Below are 21,752 nucleotides of genomic sequence, written 5' to 3'. Positions count from 1 at the left end.
GCGGGACCGTGCGAAGGCTGGCACCCTTGTTCTGCTAGCGTAGTCTTTGAGAGTAGCGCATGCTGACGTTGTGCGCATTCCGGAAAGACCTTGATGCGACCGTATTCAGCTTCTTCAACGGACGCCGTATTTTGTTTTAGTTGTTTCGGTGTGCGCTACTACTTGCCCTTCTTAATTAACCCTTCCGTTTTATGCCTAACGGCGCTGTCAGGACACCCGCTCCAGATGAGAAGGCCAGCCCGCCTTTCCTTCCCTCGTAACCTCCTTCTGATACAGACTTCTTTCTATGAGGCTGGTCTAGCTGTAAGCAATCTGTTCAGTAGTCCATCGTACAAGCGATGATGAAGCACTCTTTTAGTGTGTGACGACAGCGAACTTCGCTTCTGTGGTGTAAGGAACGAAACAAGCTGTTGTGATTGGTATTGAGTTGCTTGTATTCTGAACAAAGAATATCTTCCTTCCTTGGGTTCAGGTTGGAAGTTCATGCTAAGAGCGTAAGCCCGCGATAAAAGCTACTCCGCGCCTTCACCCACTGTGTATAATTTAATTCGTCAGACGCGGCGTTTCTTGCTGTCATTTGCACGTATAGGGTGTATACAGGGGTATTATTGCTGTGCGACGAGCAGCACTAAGCCAAACGAGGAACTCGGCAGCTACGAGCTGCAATCAGGGGTCCTTTGTTAGCTTTTTGCGTATGCGCATTCCTGGCGACTTGTCAGGCTTTTGCGAATAGCGCGTGTATATGTGTTCCTCCTCCGTTTCGCGGATGACGCGGCTGCGGCGGATTCGTGTTGGCCCACCGCGGTTTGTTCAACCCTTTCCTGCGCCGATAAAGGGTCAGAAGAGAAAGCACCGATCGGGAGTTATTGTCCGGCATTCGCTGACGAAGGTGTCTGATAACGGCAGCGACCATGCGCGGAACTGTCCGCCTGCGTCCTCCGGGTTTCAAGGCCGCTCACGCGTTGCCCACGTGGTACGAAAGAAGTCCTGGTAAGGCACCGGCCAGTTGGCATCACTCGTTGACGCACGTCGCTCTGTCGGGCGTGGTCGTAATGAACGTCTCCTTGATTTCACTGCCAGACAGGTCAGCGAGTTTCGCCAAGTCAGGTCGTCTCCTGCTGCCGTTTCTTACGCTTTTGCCATTAGTTGGCCTTTGTTCCTGCTCCGCGCATGCATCGAGAGGGGAAGTGCACACAATAGCTGGAGTCATACCGCGAAAAAGGAGAACTTTTGTTCACTTCTTTTTTCGCGAGATGGAGCTTTGCGTTACAGGAATCAGGAACACTACAGGAGACTAGTATTCCTATGTGTGCTCTCGCAGGCGCACGCACGCACGCACACACGGAGAGAGCGAGAGACAGACGGAGGAACACTACAAGAGACCAGAGTCGCTAGATGACTACACGAGACAGAGCATCGTGTTGCTTGCTGTACTGCGCCTGGCAGTGGATCATGTGCGCCATGCTGTGCTCATTGAGTAGAAAAAAAAAATGGGATTCCTGCATAACCAATGACGGCCGAGAGCTAGACGCAGGTGCAATATAGTACAGGAGGCGATCTCGTGCATGCGCACTTCCCCGGTTGCGGTGACCCCCCCCCCCCCCTCCCCCAGCGCTGTACCGCGGCAAACAATAATCACTATTATTATTATGCGCACTTGAACCGCGCCCGTGCTGTAGTTAGTCTGTAGCTGTCTCGCAACCAGCCGCGTTGTACGGTTCAGCCCTTCTGCAGCTCTCGCGCAGCCAGGGAAAACCGGCAACTGTGGCGAGTAACGTTCCCTCGCTGCGTTTCGTCTCTTCGCGACGTTAGTGAAAAATGCTCAAGGTGTTGGCTAACGCTCCGCCGGACCGCGCCGCGTCCTCGAGCGAGGATGTTCCTTCGACCCCTGAGATAGTTCGCCTCTGTGCCCTCCCCCGCGGTTTCACAATGGCTCGAGCGCGGAACGGGGCCTGTGCGGCGCCTTCCTCAATGTGCGGGGTGACGAAACAGCGGGCTCTCTCCGACGAGCTGAAATGAAGCTGCGCGATGAAACCGGACGAGGCCTCTGGCTCTCTCTCTGTTGCCGGCTGATGCAAGGCAGCGGGGGAGATACGTCACCGCGCGTAATCAGCCCGCGTGTAAGCGCGGCGGCGCTAAACCGGGGGCGCGCTCGTTGGCACGATTAGCCGCCCCGCGAGATATGGGCGAGGCCGACGGGGGCTAATCTTGGACGCCCTGACCTTGTACCTTGCGCTGACCCCGCTTCACGTGGCGACGTCGCGAAATGACCCTGTACCCCTTCGCTTTCTTCCATCGTGTGCCGTGTGCTACGCATCCTTTCTTTTTTTGCACTACATGGAGTGCTGGCTGAGACCATTCGGGAGCACCAACCAAATGGCTGAAGCTTGTCAACGCGCAGTGCCCTCGCTCATTGTTGGGGAAACCACCAAAGCCATTTTTATGCACAGTTCAGAGCAACAGATGTTTTTCTTTTTTTCTACTTTTGCGTAAAACGGCGTTTCTTGGCTCTCGGCTAACGCCGTGCTTTAAAGGGCCCGTGCCCACCCCAGCGCAGCAGACACTCTCTACCTCTCTTTGAGCGAGCCTCCTCTCCTTCCATTCCCTCCTCGAAATTCTTCTCTCCCGCTCCTCGTCGAGTAGGCTCGGCAAGGCAAAATCACCCCTTCCTTCTCCGGTGTAAGCCGGAGGCGTGGTGTCTGTGGAGTGCGTCACAGGGCGACGTCATGGCCCCGCCTTCAATAGAATTCTTTTCTTGGTTTTTGCATTTTCTCCGCACACTGAACGATCGAGAGGCGCGATCGGCTCGACCACCTAGACTTGTTAGCGAGCGCATCCTTTCATACATCTGTTTGTCATTCCCAGTTAACGAGCCACCTTTTCATTTTCTTTTAGGCCTCCCCACCGTTTCACGAGCGGAGGGGCGGAAGTCGGTTGTGTTCGAAACACGGCGAAGCGCGGACCCGGCAACCGCCCGTTTGCTTTTCTCCATGCGTGTTTGTGTTCTGTGTGTTTGTGTCTTTTCTCCGCTCCAAAGCATATGTCATTCATTGGAGTCAAGGCGTACGCAAGATGCACGAAAGATAAGCGGTGTGTGTGCGGAGCGGTCAAGTGGGCGAGCGAGGGAAAGGCTCTGCTGCACTACTAATTAAAACCTTGTTTTGGGGGGCTCGCATAGAAGAAAAGAAACTGAGAAGGGAGCGCGCACGCAGAGCGTCTCGTGACGTGATCACGGCGGGGGGGGGGGGGAGGGGGGGGGGGGGGGCGAACCAACTCCCTCAGTTTTACTATTTTTTTACTTTTTATGGCTAGGGTTCAAGGCTGTCGCCGCACGCTCCCTCCGCAGTTTTTTTTTTTTTGTTCCTTCATGCGGGTTTGTAGGCATGAGCCAGAACAGAAGGCGCTGCGGAAAGCCTTGTGCAGACGACGCGACGCCAAGGCTACGCCCAACCTTCTCCCGTCAGTCAGAACGATGCACCAATGGAGTGCCTTTAGCGAAAGTAGCCCCCCTTGACGTCAGCGGGGTGCAGAGTAGTGGGCCGGGCCCGTTTTTGAAGGAAGGAAAGAACGAACGGGCTTCGATTTGAATTTTCGCAGCTTTTCGGGGCGCGCATGGCTCTAGTATTTTGCAGAGGTTATCTTCGATGCCTCGTCTATGCAGTGGGCTTGTTTTTCAAAAATGTCCGGACCCTGGGCAGTGGCCCTTTAAGATTGCCTGTCGTGGAGGTCGTATTCCACAAGCGTGCGTGTAGATATACTTCGGGGTTGTCCGCATGTGCACTCAATCTGTGTGCCAACCCCTCCCCTGTTTTGCATGAGTGATGTGGTGTTGAAGCATATCGCATTGGACCGCATTCAGCGTCGTCTTTGTTGGAGAAGTCAGAGTCGGTCACTCGAATCGCGAGTAGCGCAAGGCCAGGAGGGTGTTACGCGTCGCGAAGTGTGGCAATGATATTGAAAGACACGTGACGCATGCGTCGACTACTAAGCGGCGCTTCTGTGTGGTACTTCTTCATACTAGATACTACAAACACCGCTTGCCTCACCGTAGCGCCTTACCTTCTTCCCTGTGCTTCTGCTTGTTATGTAAGCGTCGACGCTGTTTGCAGTCGCAACCCCCCTCGTCTCTTCCTGGAACAACACTACTCGGGACGGAGGGCGTGAAGGAAGGGGCGGGGGAGAGGTCGCAGCAGGGTGATGGAGGGGCGGTTGCTGGTCGGGGAAAAGATTTCGCGTCGCGCTCACGTCGCGACCTTCGCCTTCGATCTTGCTCTTCGGCCGGCCAGCGCGCACGCGTGGCTCGTTGCGGCGCTCTTATCTGGCGCCGCATGGAAGCGGAGGATGCGGCGCCCCCAACGGGATGATGCCGCCGCTGAGTGGGTGGGAGGCGGTCCAGAACACGTGCGCCTGGCGGTGGACCCCAAGAAGGCCGGGGCGTCTTCCCATGTGGCGAACGCCAACGCTTCTCTTCTGGCGAGGGCAGAGGTGCGGAACGAGATTCGTCGGCCAGTAGAGCGTGCGCAGTTGTGCGGGGGGGTAGCGCTTTATCTTCCGAGACGCACGAGTTATCGGATGTTGCGTCTTCGCGTAGAATAATTGCGTGCGTGGATGTGCACGCTATAAAACGCAGTGTGCTACACGGTCGGTTTGTGGTTCATCGGCCGTTATTGCTGGGCGTAAGCATTTATTTGGTGACATCGTTTTAGTGGCGATGGAGGTTCGGCCGAAGAGCGCGGGGCATTATGGGAAACTCCAGCTGTGTCCTCCAACTTTCGCACCGCGTCGGCCAGTGTTTGTTCTTTTGTTATTTTTCCATGGTTGTTGGGCCTGGCTCTTGATTGTCTCTCAGTTTGACCTTGTATGCAAGCTTCTTCCTCATCGCACTGGCAGCGTAGAGTAAAGGAAGTGTCCTCCCCCCCCCCCCCCCCCCCCTCCCGCCATCAGTATATACGCGTGTACTGCGGCACTTGATGGGCATGCTCCCCAATGCTGTGCGGGGCCCTCCCGCCGGCAATCAGAACGCGGAAGCGGAGGCTGCCGGGCCTGAAACAATGCCTGTCTGTGCGGCCCTTCCGTCAGCTCTGCGTCGCTCCAGGTTGCACGGCACTACCTGCGTGTGCCCAGCCTGCTTGGCTCTGCTCCATCCCGCGCAGTCGGTGGGAAAAGGAAACGAGGCGATCGGTGCGGAAGAGCCGACGGCCGGCACGTTCTTGAGCGCGCTCGCTCTGTCGCGCGCTGCTCCGTATGGTGCCGCCGGGCTCGTTGCGATACGCTGATCGGCACCGACTTCCAGGGGCTGGCGGGGAGGGCGGTTATGAGCGATCATTCTAGACGACATAAGTAAAATGAGGGGGAAAAAAAGTGGAAACGATCCTGCGATCTGGTACGGGAAGTGTGTGCTAGAAGGGGTGTTGTGTTTGGACTTTTCTGTTTCACCTTGATGACCCGAATCTTTGCATTGGACACACACACACGCACACGCACGCACGCACTGCACTGCACTGCTAACGAAGTAAAAATGAATGGGTGCGTTTATTTCACAACAGAGTGAACAACTCTATCCTGCTGGGAAAGTTAGGTGGAGGTTGTCAGCGCTGACGAGGGCGATCCGTGTGCTGTGCTGAACGTCTTTTGTGTTTCTCTGGTCTATGTCGGAGGTTGTAGATTTGGCCATCGACGAAGAGCATGTGCCTTCGTCTTTTCGAAAGTCCGAGAGCTGCGTATCCCCGGCATGGCTGCCCGAGCTTCCCTGTTTCGATGCGTTTATTCTTTTCTGTCGCGGTTCGTGGGAGGGGTTGCGGGGACCCCGCCGCGTCTGGATAAGGATTCCAGAGTACCGCCGTGTGTCTTACGCATATCCGAGCGGGCAATCTCGATGGGCCCAGCCCCGTTGTCTCGGGACCTCGGTCGCGACCTTTCGGGCGTGAGGCCAGACTTTTGTTGCGCCGCCTAGTACGGCACATTATGGTCTCTGACGAAAAGGAAAAACAGCCAGCAGGGAGGAGGGTAACCGGCATGCGCAACTGCCTAGCTCGGGCCAAGGGGTCTGAGAGCGGGAAGTGGACGAGTATCAGCAGAAATGTATGCACAGAACGAGGAAGCGAAGAACCGGGATTGGAGAAGAGGTCGGAGAGGCTATCTAGAGTTTATATACAAAATAAATACGCGAGTGCACGCAATAAACCGAGTGTATGTTCCCTATCGCAGTGCACTCGTTTTACGAGGTAGTGCCTGCTTCTCACTTTGTTTGCACCTCCTCCGAAGGGGCAAGAAGCGAAAGACGAAGGTCCCGAGATGTGTATCACGCGCGGGGTCGCGTTCTCCACGGTTGTCAGTCGTGGCGATCTGCATATATATATATATATATATATATATATATATATATATATATATATATATATATATATATATATATATATATATATATATATATATATATATGCGATACAAACCGCGCGCGCGCGAGCCTTCACGTATTTCGGTCACGCACCCTATAGTAGCTACCCCCCCCCCCCCCCCCCCCCTTCCCGAAGTGTTTGTACCGACGCAGTAAGAGGGCGGGGGTTCGAGTGCACGCCCTTTCTGTCGTTTGAACACCCTGTGTATGTAGTACGTATACTACACTGGCGCACGCGTGTCTAGTTGTCGGCAGTTCGCTGTTTTTCACGGCGTGGCGGAGGAGGCGGTGCATAGCAAGCGTGTGATGTGTAATGGCGGCGTATATGCCTGACAGCCGGAGCTGCTGCTGCTGCTGGGTGGGCGCCTCTCCATCTCGTCGTGCCTTTTGTGTGGCACGGATTTCGGTGCTTAAACGTGCTCTCTTGTTTCCTCCCACAGGAGCTGTCCACGCTGTGTCACGAAAACGTGGTCGCCCTGCTCGACTGCAAGGTGAGCTCCCCCTCTTCCCCGACCGTCCCGCTGTTTATCTCCGGCAAACTGAAAGAAAAAAGAAAATCTATTTTGCCGGCTCGCTGTTCATGGCGTCCGCCTCCTGGTGCTATTATACCCATACCGTTCCTGCTGTGGCCGCTGGCGCTGGCTGTAGTGGTGTGCCGGGCTGCGTGCGGCGTTAGGCGCGCGACGCGTGGGCGACCTCGAAGATTTATGGCCCGCCGGGAAAGGACTGCTGAAAGTCGATTCGATTTTTTTATCGCCCCGTGGAAAGCTCATTCTTGATTTTTTTTTTTTGTTTCGAGCTTAGTACGTGTTCTGAGTTATGGCGCGTTTAGTAACCCTGTTGGCGCGAATGGAAGTCGTGCGGCGCTTTTAGGGGGTACCCGACAACTGGGAATAGGAAAACAGACTCTGCTACTTACTATACCGATTTTTTTCCTTTTGTATCAGCATCGGTGTCGACGGGGGACAGTGTTTGCATTAATAAATATTGCCTTTTCTTTTCTCGTTTTTTTTTTCATTCTGGAGAAATGGCGAGCGTCAGCGCGACGCCCTAGAAAATGGAAGGGAAATTGCCAACATCGTTTCCAGTCGCGAAGAGCGTTTTTCCCTTCCTGTTGCTTTAAACACATTATGTGCTCTGATCTTGAAACTTAACGTGCTTTTTCTTCTATCTCCCCCCCCCCCCCCCCTGTCCCCCTTTTTGCACTTTAGGAAACCGCCCACTATGTTCATCTCGTCATGGAGGTGAGTTGCATCTTTTCTTTCCGTGTTCGTTAATCCCCGCTGTTGACAGTCGGTGATCTTACACCCGCTGCTTTAAGCTTATGGCACGTGACTTTGGGGAAGGAAATCTGTGCAGTGCACGCACTCGGAATTAGGCAGCTTGTATTCGTTCCAGTTTCCTTGCAGTAAGATGCGGCGACGAAAATTAAGCCTTTAATGTCTGCGGGTGTACACTGCTTCACGACCTAAACGCTGCGCAAAATGGCGCGCTGCCTTAGACGTGCTTAGCGCGGTGTGGTGTCTGTTGGGAGATTCTGCGCCGAACGGGTCGAACCTCCCTGATAAAGCTGTGCTAGTGTTCGCGCCTCTATAGCACGTTCTTGCTTGAGCGTGGCCCCAAGTAGGGATCCGCTTTGCTGAGGCGGATTATTTACCGCGGACCCCGCGCGCTCGTCGTGGCGTTGGATCCGTTGACGACTGAAGCCGCTGAACCGTGTTTGTCCTGTTCACTGCTCCCCTGTTTGCCTCGTGTGGCACTACGGCGCCTGAGGCGTGTAACGGAACTGTTCCGCACGTGTGAACGCAGCTGACGATGGTGGTCGTTAGGGGGCCTTATCTCTGTGCCGCCCCGAATGAGGCTCTCCTGGAAGCTGCGCCGCATGTGTTGCTCGGTAACCGTGCTCCGGGAGATAAGATCATCGCTGCGGGAACCACCATTTCCTGGACTCTCTTTGCTCTTCTTATCTCGCGCGGTTTTTTCGCGCTACGGCCGGTCCACTCCGGTTGTGCGTTCCTGATCACCTGTTTGGGCGGCGAATGATCCTTCCTTGTTTTATGTTTGAGAAGCTCGTCTAAACGCGTAGCGCTAACGCAGTCGAAAAGAAAGCAGAAAAAAAAGCGGCCATGTTCGGTACTTCAGTTGCAGGTTATGATACGGCGATAATTGCGTTTTACGGCAGCCTGGTCTGTTTACTCATTTTTAATTTTTTGTTGCGGGGCCTGAGCACTTCGTGTGTTGTGCGAGCACGTATATAGTATAGCGAGGCACTATATATACTATCGCACTGTATATAGTATAGCGAGTGCTCATTAGGCAGCTATATCGCGTGCATGGAACTTAGTGAAGGGAAGGTGCTCATTTTATTTATTTATTTATTCAATACTGCCAGCCGCCTTTTGGTGGCCAAGGCAGGAGTGGGGACACAATTGCACAGTGCTTTGCCAACAGCAAAGAACGAAAAAAAAAGGAAAAAAAGAAGGCCTGCAAGTAGGCAACAAAATTTCTGCCGAACAACTCGAATAATATATGTGTAATATATAATATGAGTAACAAACATTTTACATTAAAATACAAAACAACACGCGACAAGGGCAACACTCTAGAATCGAACCAAATACCCTAACTTGACCGGCTGGGGTTGATTGCAGATAAAAATGTTTGCTGATAAAAATAGCGCATTCTGTGCGTCATGGCCTGTGCCCTTGGATTCCAGAACGCCATCGTGTGGTGGTCACCGGAGCGGGCTGAGTAAATTGTGCGCGGTGACGATGTGACGAGTGCACAGGAGCAGCGCAGCCGCGCAGACACGCGACCACTTACCATAGCACGGGTACCCGCATGCCCGGAAGTACAGTTTCCACGTTCGCCAATCTCGTTTCCGGCGAAGCCTACTTTCAGGCGAGGCTACTGCGCAGTCAACCGCCCTTTGCCGAGCCTTCCGTGGGTTCCGAAGCTGCCCAAGCGATTTCGCCAAGTTCACAGCACGTGTAGCGAGTTTATTTTTATTTTTTTTTGTCTCCCGTGCTTTCCGACGATCCTAACCGGGCTGAGCATTTCGGACTGCGCTGCGATGCTGCCAAGGGGTAATTTGAAGAAGCCCGTCTTATTTCGGAGCGTTATTGTGGCGCGGGCGCGCACCGAGATGGCCGCCGCCGAGGGCCCATTATATAATCACTCGCGGGCGCAGGGAACCGTAAATTGAGGTGATTAGCGCCTGGCTGGGGTGGACGGTCTCTCTTCAAGGCTCGAGTTACCTTGCGCCATCAGTAACGGCGAGCGTAACGATCGACGTCGCTGGACCGAGAACGGGTGATGCGCCGGGATGACACAACCCCATCTTCTCCGCGTGGCGACCAGTGGCTGTGTGTCCGTGCCAAGAAATCTCGGGTATCCTTTTGGAGGTCGTATAGGCTCCCAAAGCATCGCCGGGTGGCGCTGCTATGGATGGATGGATAGGAGCGCCCCCTTTGAAACGGGGTGGTGGCAATTGCCACCATGCTCAGCTTTTCTTTATTTAATATTTTTTTTTGTTTACTGTGTTGGCAATTCTCATTAAGATTCTCCATGAACTTTGCCTACGGTTTCCTACTATTCTAACCTTATGCCACATCTCTGCTTTTCAGCCACCAATCCTCCAATCGCTTTTTGCTGACTTCCACTGCAGATTTATTTACATGACCATTGTTATCTTTAAACCCTAGGGCCTCAGAAAGAGTGACTGTGCCTGCATCGACATCCGGATGGATACCATCACATTTGATTATGAGGTGTTCAATTGTTTCCACAGATCTACCACACACTGCACATGTGTCATCTTCTTCGTTAAATTTCTTTTTGTAGCTGCGCGTTCTAAGACACCCTGATCTAGCTTCAAAAAGTAGGGCACTGCCTCTTGAGTTATCATAGAAAAATTCTTTCCTGATCTGCCTTTTCCAGAATCGATATAGTTCTACACTATGTTTCTTTTCCATTGAATTCATCCAATTTTTAACTTCCGCGTTTTTAACCTGTCGTTTAATGCTCTTTCTTTCTCCGTCCTCATGACCGGCATACTTACTGGTTAGTTTTCTAGTTCTTTTCCGCCACTGTGAGTCAACGTTCTTTCTGTATAAATATTTAAATACCTTAGCTGCCCATCTGTTATCGTCCATGTGCGCCTGATGTGCAGCGCCATCTATGGGAGAAAAGTAAAAACTGGGGCGCTGCTCGCGCTGCTTTCACCACGCTTCTTTGCACGCGCGCTTTCTAGCACGTGCGTGCGCCAGCGCTGTCGCGATGTGTCGCCTGCATTAGCCACAATACGATCGTTCAGACTGACGCGCAGTACTGCAATGCAAACTTAATTAAAGGAGGGAAACTGATTAGTCGCGTCTACTGTGTGGAGCAGACGATCGACGATGAGGAGGCCCATTTTACTGTAAAATGCGTTTCTCGAGTGAGTATTAACGTCGTACTGTATGACATGTAACTAGAGGTAAGTCCCCTGTATAATTATGTGCTCGAAATATGCGAAGTACTATCAGCTCTGCGAAATAAAGCGAGACACTTGTTGATCGTAGTTGTCAGTTGTTGCATGCGATGCGCAGGGCGATCAACTTACGTGCGAGTCGAAAGGACATGCGACCAGGCAACAGTTCGTCAACATTCTACTCCACCTTGGGGGAACCCCCTAAACATTTGACCACCATTGTTCACACTTGCAAGTGCGACCTGCGGGTCGCCTTCTCGCTCGAAACGAAAACTCTCCGGAATAGCATTGTTTGCGCGCTTTCGAGAATTTCGTCTGCTTTGACCGCGTCTCCTGCACTCGCGCTCGGTGCGATTCGCAATGCACTACGGCGACCAGGAGGATGTCGTGACGGTATTGATGTGCGCCGCAGTCGTATAAGCGTCATGATGACAGCGACAGCGGCGCTCTTCTCAGGGCCGGCCTGCCGCCGCCGTCAGAAAAATACGCTAATATTGTTTGTTCGCGTTCATACCAAACCCTGGAGTAGAGCAACGTCAAAAATGAATCATTTTTGAGGATCGTTGGCCAATACCGAGCTGTTGGTAGAAGTGATAATTGCGATACAAGCATATTTCTTTTCCAAAGCCGCTTTGCTGATGCCCAGTGCTGCTCGCCTGTTGTCACTGGCTCCGCAGTTAAAGGCATCACGGAAATCGATCACGTCTTTGTTTTATTATGTGACGGTGAACATAGTAAAACGGTGACGCGAGTAGCACCTTTATTACAGCGCTGGCCAGTTCCGAAGTGCCCTCAGCTGCAGCATCGATGCGAAATGGTTAGGCTTAGCGACGACTACGGCAGCGAGGGAGCAGCGCAGCTCGTCGCCCGGCGTGGCCGCGGGCGACGTCGTTGCCGAAAGCTCGACTGTCCGCGGACGGCGTCATTGTCAAAAGCTCGACTGTCTCGCCGATTAGTTCAGCGGCTTGCGACTCGCAGTCGCAAGGCTGGAAAATCGAGCAGCGAGCGACTTGCCTGCGCGTCGTCTGCCACTTTTCGTGGATGGTAGGGAGAGACTCACTGGCTCTCCGAAGAGCGCGGTCGCATACTCGCGTGTTCGCGGTAAGAGTGGATCACCGTGTACATACGCTTTGGTTTTTACATTACGGCCTTCGTACTACCTCCTTTTTGCTTCGCCGAGGCCGCGTCTGTCAACACGAAGATTGCGCCTCGCGCGACTCTCCCGTCGCGCGTGCACACAAGGCTAGCAGGGCGTCTGCTACGGCGCCGCCCCGAGTTTCCGCTGCTCGCCGCTGCGGCGCTGGCGTCGCGCTCCCAAACTTGAGCTTGGGTTCCCTATATCTGTGCCGTCCGTTTGTGCGCTTTCTTTGCGTAGGGAGGGGGGCGATCCTCCTCACAATGTTACTATTTCAATGCTTTTGCGGCTAAACCTTATGAACAATATTAATGTGTTCCAGACCACCATGTCGGCTAGCAATCGACTTCAAGAACTGCGCGCGTTTGGGCCGGCGTTATTGCGACCGGGTGAGAATAACGGAAATCCAAGCCAAAGCGTTATTGCGACCCGGTGGAAATAACGAAAAGCCAGCCCAAAGCGTTATTTTCACCCATGGATTGCCTTGGCTTCGTTTATTGTTGTCGGACGGGTTTTGAGCCGCCGTTTTTGCATCGTTTGCTTATTTGGTCAGCCTCTGTCCACGCCTGGACGTGTGATTTCGGGGTCGCGCTTCGATTTTAGGCGGTGTGGTAAAGTTTCCTATGGTCATGCATCCTATGGCATTTTCCTATGGCATTTTGCATCATTCCCACCGTGTATATGTGACCTTGACTTTTGCGTGACGCGTTGTGATCGCTGGATTCGTTGTGAAAGGACTCTTCTGTGCTTGCGTTGTTTGGGTGCTCGCGCTTGTGCAGTGCCTTCGAGGACGCTCCACCTTTCTCCGGAAAGTCTTGTTATAATTAATCGACATGAATATGTGCGCTCATTTGATTCGAGCATTCAACCTGATTTGCGCAGAGGATATGCATGTTAATAATGTGAATTCAGTACAACGTGGGGCCAGGGTCATAAATACGATCCAGGCACGGTGGTTTTGCAGTCCCTGAGGCATTCGTCAGTTGAAGCGAGCAGTGGTTCCGTATCTACAAGGTCGTCCACCCGTAGCACGCTAGTGCGTGGCCTCACTCTGGAGGGCCACTGTGTCCGGCACGGCCGCTCATCGCAGCCAAGTGGCGCAGGAGAAGTTGGACCTGGACGTGGTGCTTCACGTCATCTACCACTTCGCTTCGATGCGCGGCCGTGTCGTGCGCAGTGGCCCTCCAGAGTGGGGCCACGCACTAGCGTGTTCGTTCTAAGAGTGGACGACCCTGTACATTCTAGACGAAGGGCAGGAGTTTTCAAAACGCACCAGGTGAATATTGCCCACGTGCTATAACTGGTAAATTGCGCGGGGATTGTGCAAATGTTGAAGATGCTCTGCCTCGTTCGAAGTTCCCTGGAATCGTTTACCTTGCGACGATTAATTCGGTCTGCGTAGGGGGAGACAGCTAGAAACATACCCAGGCGGCTGAAAGAGCATCGCAGTGATGTCGGCAGGAATCGAACAGCTGCTGTGGCAGAACATGCACAACCAGGGCGCGAAATTGCTTGGGAGAATGTGGAAATCTTTGCCACTGAAAGAAATTTGTAAGTGTGGCTGCACCTGGAATCCTTTATAATATAGATGATGCTGAAGACAGTCATCAGAACAAAGGGAAACAAACCTTCACCAGGCTTATGCAAAGTCATTGCCCTGATTAGTTAAGGAGCTGCTTTTTCATGACCGGTCCTTCATTTTGGACGAGCAATCTGTTAGGGTTCTGAAATGTCAATCAATGTGTTCGACATGGTCAGTGACCAAAGTTTCATTCTACTATTAAGGCAAAATGGAAACCACGACAAAGTGTGCCTTATGCACCGAAGCTAACAGCAGTTGTGCCCTAAGCCCACAATATATTCCACAATTAACATCAAAAAGGTGGCCTGAATCCTTAATTGTTTTGTACCACTTCTTTCAAGCGGTCTTGCCTGAATCCACGCACATTTTGTGTTAGGAAGCATGGGTGTCAGAAAAGACATTCCAGACAATTGGTGTACTGCAGTGGTGTTCTGTGGGAATACTTAATTCTGTCAGTAGGTCATGCTAGATGGCGTGGCAATGGAGTATACCCCTCCCCCTTTAAGACACATTCATTTACCTATGAGATTGAACGTCTTTTAAGAGATTAGGGTACCGGTTATAATAGCACAGACATGATGGCACGTGAACAACTTTCATAACTGGCTTGTCTTGAATTTCTTATTGAATTGCAGTATTGCTTTGCATTGAAGCCATATATACTAATAATGATTCATTTCTTCCTGTGTACAGTGCTTCAGCCAGGAAATAAATTGATTGGTTGCAGCTCATTTCCCATGTTTTCATTCTTTCTTTGTGTGCTTAAACTACTCAAACTGATATGATATGCTTTCTTCAATTCTAAGCCAACTTTCTCAATAATAACTCACCTTGTAAGCAATGCATATAAGCAGAAGTAATTTACAAGGCACAATTCATTTCTCCATAGGTGTCGCAAATACTCAAAATCGGCAACTTGGTATTGGTTAGCAGCAAGGAAAACCTTTTTTTCATTGTAATAAATCTTGCTACTGTGTAGATATTTGTGTATGTTGCTGTTGAAATGAGGTCCTCGACGTGAGCATGGTCGGCCGTAATTTCATGGCACTTTGTGCACTGCCAACTTCGTGCTTCTGCTAACAAGGTTTTTTGAAGTGCTGTTCAAAGAGCTGGGATCGTGTATTGTTGGGACCAGCTTAGCGAGAACCACTGGAACTTGCAGAAGCACAATGAGTCCTTCAACTGGGGCTATTTGATCTTGCAGTGTAATGATCATTTTAATGTTGGATAGCTGTAATTCAGCTCTTGCTGTCTTATTAATATGAGTGGTAGACACCTTTGACCATGCCCCGAAATCTCAACTTCACAATCCAGAGGTATGGACATGTTATACAAAAAGTGTTTCAAATTGTGCTCCTAGGTATTACATGTTTCGAGAAAATTTTTTACCAGTTTTGGCATTGGCAGAGCAGCAAAGGCGGGTATTAAATTTGAATCAAAATAGTTATTTTACCACACATTCTAAAATTGTCTGCAATTCTAGTTAAAATTTGGGAGTGATATTAGGATGGCAAGATGTTTTTAACATTTCAAATGCCCTTTTTTTGATGCCAAATTTGTCAAAACAATATTGATATTTCTTTTGCTTTACTATAAATTTTTCTTTCTTTTTACCATTCAATTTCAACACTACAGAGAGTCTTGTTTTCTGTTTTACAACTTCTATTTCTTTCCTCTGGTGCACTGATTTTCAGCGTTTCACGAGCACTACAATGTTTCATCACGTAATGACCACATGTTTAAAGTCTGTGTTCTCGCATGTCATATGTTCATTTTATCCACACACCAGTAACGACTGGAACTACTTTTTTGCCTTTGTCACTGTGATCGTCAATAACATCGCCTTCAAGAAAGCTGCAACTGATTTGTTCTGTTAATAATTTGTTCTGTTCACCCATTTCTCTAAATAATGCCCTTGAGCCTTGAGAGTGAATAAGTAAGGTGATGGAACGAAATATTTTAACGCATAATTTCTTTAAATTCAAATTGAATTTTCTTTTCGTGCAAAGAGGGAGCAGCCACAAAAAGCTACTGCTGTCAGTGGCTTGACAAAGTGACCCAACAGGTGATGACAAATGCAGTGTATATACCGAAACACTGAATGAAAAGCATGGGCAAGCCGCCATGATGGCTTAGTAGTTGTGGTGCTCAGCTGCTGACCTGAAAGATGTGGGCCTGATCCCGGCCTTGTTGGCCTGATTTCAATGAAGGCGCAATGCTAGAGGCCTTTTGTACTGTGCGATGTTGGTGCACGTTAAAGAACCCCAAGTGGTCGAAATTATCCACAGCCCACCACTACGGCGTCCTCATAGTCTGAGTCACTTTGGGACGTACGATAAACCGCATAAAACCATGGTCTCATTCTATGTGGTCGTAAACTGCACTCACATACCCATTACACAATACTGAACAGCAGAACAAAAGCAAGTGGTCAACTGTCCTATATACGATACAAAAAAGAAGTAGGCGAATGAGCAGCATTATTTAAAGACGTGGGGTGAAGCAACAAATCATCCATTTAATTTACACAAAGGGAAGAAAGTTGATATATGGCACCCGCCAAGCTAAAGAATAGACAGGCACTCCAACATAATCACCAGTAAACAAAATATATTAAGAGGAAAACGAGGTCCCAGGAAAGTTTGTTTGACACTTCAGATGTAACTGCAGCGCAAACACCCACATTCAAATTAAGGAACACACGCATACATGGATGCTGCAACAGCCACATGTGTGTCTGAGAGAGATAGAAACAGATTTATTATGATGCAACATGAAGCGCCGTGGATATCTTGTGCCAGGGTCACCAAAGCCATCTGGTCCATGTCAGCTTGTCCGATGCTATGGGTAATGCTGTAACCTAACCTAACCTAACCTAACCTAACCTAACCTTAATGCCGCTCAGACATGCTGAGGAAAGTTCTACACAACTGAGCCATACATGTTGCAGGGCTACCGATTTATTACTCTAGTAACAAAGGACAGCGCAGTGAGCTATGGAAAGAAAAATTATAGGTGTAACGTTAAGAGATCGGAAGAGGGCGGAGTAGGTGAAGGAACAAATGCGCGTTAATGATATCCTTGTCGAAATCAAGAGGAAGAAATGGGCTTGGGCAGGGCATGTAATGTGAAGGCAAGATAACCACTGCTCCTTAAGGGTAATAGAGTGCATTCCAAGAGAAGGCAAACAGATAGCAGGGGGCTGCACAAAGTTAGGTGGACGGATGAGATTAAGAAGTTTGCTGGGGTACGGTGCCCGCAACTGTGCACAGGACAGGGTTAACTGGAGAGAGACATGGGAGAGGCCTTTGCCCTGCAGTGGGCGTAGTCAGGCTGATGATGATGATGATGATTATGGGGCAGAAAAGAGGGCACGTTCCTGATTAGCATAGGGATGATAGCAAATGGGGCATGCAGGGGGAAGCTCTGAGATGGTAGATAAAAAAATTGCCAGGGGTGAGGGGTGTATCTTAAGAGGATGCACTGAAGAGAACGAAGTTGGGGAGTGGTGAGAGGTTTGTCAGGAACAAGAAGGCTGCAAAAGAGATCCTCTTATGTTGTCACAAGAAGATTATTTTGTGCCTTCATGCGAATGTGAGTGCTTGTGCTGCAGTTGCATCCGAAGTATTTCAGAAGCATTTCTTAGACTTAGAGTTGTTTTAATGCATACAAAGCATTATCATCATTGTTACTGTTATTATTAATTAAACAAAAAACCCTGCAAAGGTGTCGCAGATTAACCCCCTTCACGGAAGAGATATGGTCTCTCAATGCACTGATGGTTTGCTGAATAATCCATCATAAAAAGCTGATAATTTCAATCAATATTTCAGGCTTGCAAAAAGAATGGCAGTAACACAACACAACACCACTTGCGCACAAAAAAAAAACTTTCACCTGCTTTAACATACATTCTGAGGCTCTCGAAGGGGGATCTGTCCAAGTTTGTGCACTTTTAGGCGAAATATGCCCACTTCATTGCTACCATGGTATCATCATGTTCTTGCAAACATTCCGTTCTTTTTGACTGAAGGGTTTCAGGAAAATTCTGTCATATGATTTGATAAGCTTTGATATAGGCCACTATTAAAGGGAAGGCAAAATATGCATTGAGAACTACTGACCAATTTACCTGTCATTGACCCCATCCCAAATACTAGAAAAATTCCTATTTGAATGCATGAAAAAATTTTTTAACTGTCTCTGTTTTTTTTAATCATCAGGAACGCGATATTACAAGAAGGGGCATTGCATTAATTCTTGACAAATTTGCAGCTGAGCTGTATTCGTCATTTGACAAATTGTTTAACTGCACTTTTTTTCTCAGTGTTCAGAAAATCTTTGATGTGATGAAACATAGGATTTTACCAAGCAAACTGTACCTGCTTGGCTTTTGTGCTCTGTTTTTCGCTATCCTTGAGAATTTTTTGTATAGTCGCTCATTATTAAATTAAATAACCAAACTGAACCTGGTGGTAAACTGCCAATATATAGAGACTGGTAAACTGCTGGATTCTATTTTATCTTCCATACTCTTTAAAAAAATTTAATCACTAGTGGCTTCAGCTCGATGACTTCAGGTGCTTGGTCTTCCAGTGCATGGACAGCGCAGTTTTGCCCACAGATCAAGTACACTTTGAGACAGCAATGCATTAGTTGCAGGAAAACATAAATTATATGCTTAAATCATTTTCTGACAATGGAATTTCAGCTAACGCACAAAAAAAAAATGATCTCTTTCAGGAATATTTCAAAGGCTAATGATAGAGTGGTATTTTACTTATTCGCGGTTCTCTCTCCTGCAGCTGAAATTCAATGGAATATGTGAACTGAATCAAATATTCTAGCATATTCTCTTATACTATAGTGGTAGCTTAGCTTATTATGGTATGTTTGTGTCACATTACGGAAGATTCTGTGGTTGCTCTTTAATGTGAAATCCTTGACTCTAGTATCCATGAGAAAAAAAAAATATTAGAACTCAGATATGATACTCTTAGATAAGGTATTACAATATTTGTTTCAATTCCTTCATGTTTTCCATGTGGGCAATAAAGCTTGAAGAATGTTTCAAATGTGTTTTGAATAGCTGTCTTATGTCACCAAGTGTTCGCATATTCCTGTTTTTAGGTCTTTCCATAGTCTTTTTTACAAACAGACATTACTCATCACCATTTTTAGATATGAAACTTTTCAACAAAATTCACTTCCCATCGAAAGTTGCGGAACCACAAAATTTAGCTAGGTACAGGAAGGCAGCACACTGGCATATATGTACCTGACAGCTTTGGTGGATCACACAAAGAGCTCTTTACTGTACCATCTGTGCACAACCTAAGGGGCAGCTGAAGCTGCTGTATTATTCTTCAGTGTTTTGCTGCATTACCACGCGCAGTTTTCTGGCAGTGAAAAAGATGTGTGTGTGTGCATGCAGGTTAAATGAAAGTGCCTTTCCAAGATGGCATCTTGGGAAAGAACATAAATAAGGTGAGGCTGACAATGTATAATCGCGGCACAATAGAATCTATGTCATGAAAAGGAATTCTACTTTATAGCACACTTCTTGCAATATCACACTCTCATTATTGATACACTAGGATCAGAATGACTAACATTTCAAAAAGAAAAAAAAATTAATCTGTATTTGTTGTACCTGTAATAATTGTTTCTTGTAGCTTTTGCTTGTTTTGATTCTTTTGCTTCCGGTAGGAGTAATTGCACAGTTTGCCTTTATTTTATTTTATTTATTTTCACAATACTGCAGACCCTCATTTGGGTCCAGGCAGGGAGGGCAGAAAAACACATTCACACAACAATGTAGCACATATACAATCTAAAATAGAGTTGTATCTACAAATGTATCTACAATTGTCAGGCTGTTCGTAATCTTTAATTTAATATTGTGTGAATGGAAGAAAAGCAGCTAAGAGGTCTGCTACACTGTCAGGCATTCATTCATGCCTTTTCAAAAATGTGTGGGCAGAATGAGTGCAGTACATTTTATTTGTTCTGCTCAGTAAATAACCTGATTTGAAACTTTGCAAGGATTGTTCTGAACATATTGATTTATGAATGATTTATACTGCAATCTGGGTCTTTAAATTCTTTTACAGGGGCTGCTGGCTCTTATTGTACTGTCTGCATTATTTTTTCAGTGAGCACAGGTTCATCTGATGGTATGTTCTTCCATGCTTCACCTTCAATGGGGTAAAATGTGTGCTTTACACAATTTTCTTGCCTCAGCAGCTTTGGTAACAACTAAAGTCAAGAGCTTTCAACCTGACATCTGAACAATAAGCAAATTATTTCTACTTCTATTTAATAAGAAAAGTTCAGCTTTGTGATGACCAAGTAACCATATGACACATGTCCCACATTGCAGTTCTAATCCCTACTGTATCTCTCTGCTTGATGAAAATGCCATCATACCTTTCAATGAAAATTAAGTGGGTCTTGTACTGATATTGCACTTACTTGAAGGAGCTTTAAACCTTTTTTTCTACAGTCATGAAGACAGTAGATAAGCTATAGTTCAGGTGAATATAATTTGCTTTCACTGGGCAATTGCCATCTGGATTTACATACGTGCAAGGGAAACATCCTAAACTGAGAATTTGACATAGTTGCAGCTGATATGAACTAATATCGCTCAGCCTCAACCAGAAATCTGTTGGCCACAGTTTCAAATTAAGAATCATAGCTGTTTGCTAATATATGATGCCACACCTTCTCTTGCAAAGCAGCTTCACTGTTCGAGCTGGAACTAAGTGAAACTGTGTAATCAAAACTGAAGTGTGCCTGAAATATCATTGCAAATAGTTCTGGTTAATGACATAATAAAAGCCAAATGTTTGTCCTAGTCAATAGCAGGTCAACTTCACAAGCATGGCAGATTTCGAGTGGTCGCCAGCTATGGAAACCACAGGGTTGTGTGTGATCTCAGCAGGGGTCAGTTGGGATTTGTCAGACTAAACTGTCTACATTTTCAGTTGATACCAGTCAAAAACCTGCATGTATTGCAGCTGTGTTAAGGCTTCTGCTGTAATCTTTCTGTGCAAGGTGTGTCCCAGCTGGGATTAGTTCTTTTATAAGGAATTAACAGCTCTTAAAGGGATCTGCTTTTACACTGGCTGAGCTTGAAAAACAGTAGTAGGGAATGAAGTGTGTATATACTTTAGTGACCGCAGTGGGAACTGCTCGAGGAAAGAGCTGGGTATGCACTCATAGGCGTGGCTGCGAGTGCACCTGGCCCGTGCAGTTTCGCCCATTTGGGCACCCCAAACTCACTGCACTGCAGCCGAGAGAATCACAATTTGAGAAATCTAAAAACTGATGCGGATATTATGGTCAGCTATAATAAGGGGCATTACTGTAACTGGTAAAAAGTTAAATATTATATATTAATTTACAAGCCTGCGGGTTAAATAAATATCTTAGCTGTATTTAATCTATTTAAAAAATTGCCACATCTTCAGTGAAACATTCTGTAGGCCATCACTTTTGGACTAATTATAGCTTGTGGAGTACTTTCTCAAAGATAAATTAGGATTGGCATATATACTTTGCAACTGAAAACTCTCACATTCACCAGCTGAATTAATTTTATTTTTTTTTTGTTTCTGCAATACACGCTTTACTTATTTTCTTCTTCAGTTGCTACTAAAAATTTCACATTTCAGTAAAAACCAGTTCAGCTGCAAATGTCGGTGCACATACTACGACGCATTTCGCTAGTGATTACATCTCTGTTGCAAGCAATCAACCTGTGCCAGCTCACCCCGTTACCCATGCTTCTGGCCGAAAACCTCAACTGCAGCCATGGAATCAGCATTCTTGAATATGCATGAATTCTGTGGTCATGTTGTCCAGGTGGTGATGTATGTGATTTGTGTGCATCTGGGAGAGACAATATGAAGTTAAATTTTTTTGGGCTACACATATGTGTGTACGACCTAAGGCGAGAGTTTAGAGTGCACTCAAGTGTCCACATATAGTTGTTAAATGCACCAGAGCATCAAATGCAACAAAACACATTGCTGCAGAGTTTTTCATAGGACCGCAAAAAAAAAAAGTAACAGCCAGGTAACAGATGAATGTTTAGCGTGAAAAAAAATTATGCACTGTTGCCTGCAGTTTTTTTTATTATTATGACGTGTGCGTCACATCC

The 21,752-nt window shown here is 47.9% G+C and overlaps 1 protein-coding gene and 1 long non-coding RNA gene across 4 annotated transcripts in view; both read left to right on the top strand.

Moving 5' to 3' along the window:
* Atg1 (serine/threonine-protein kinase unc-51-like protein Atg1) overlaps positions 1-21,752 on the top strand; it is a 167,126-nt gene that overhangs the window by 43,240 nt on the left and 102,134 nt on the right. For 2 of the 3 annotated variants that reach the window (XM_089573116.1, XM_089573115.1), the window contains exons 3-4: positions 6,838-6,888; positions 7,609-7,641. In XM_089573116.1, coding sequence (XP_089429242.1) covers positions 6,838-6,888; positions 7,609-7,641 — 84 coding nt within the window. Of the gene's footprint in view, positions 1-6,837; positions 6,889-7,608; positions 7,642-19,741; positions 19,762-21,752 lie in introns of those variants that run through there. The other variant, XM_089573117.1, reaches the window with a different exon arrangement.
* Positions 7,661-14,316, top strand: LOC149362603 (uncharacterized). Its single transcript, XR_016289028.1, has 2 exons — positions 7,661-13,279; positions 13,406-14,316. It is a non-coding gene; the product is annotated as an uncharacterized LOC149362603 (long non-coding RNA).

This window comes from Amblyomma mixtum, chromosome 2 (genome assembly GCF_055824585.1).
Source record: "Amblyomma mixtum isolate Tamu chromosome 2, ASM5582458v1, whole genome shotgun sequence".
In the NCBI taxonomy this organism is placed as follows: domain Eukaryota; kingdom Metazoa; phylum Arthropoda; class Arachnida; order Ixodida; family Ixodidae; genus Amblyomma; species Amblyomma mixtum.
This window is presented reverse-complemented; position numbering and strand designations above follow the sequence as displayed.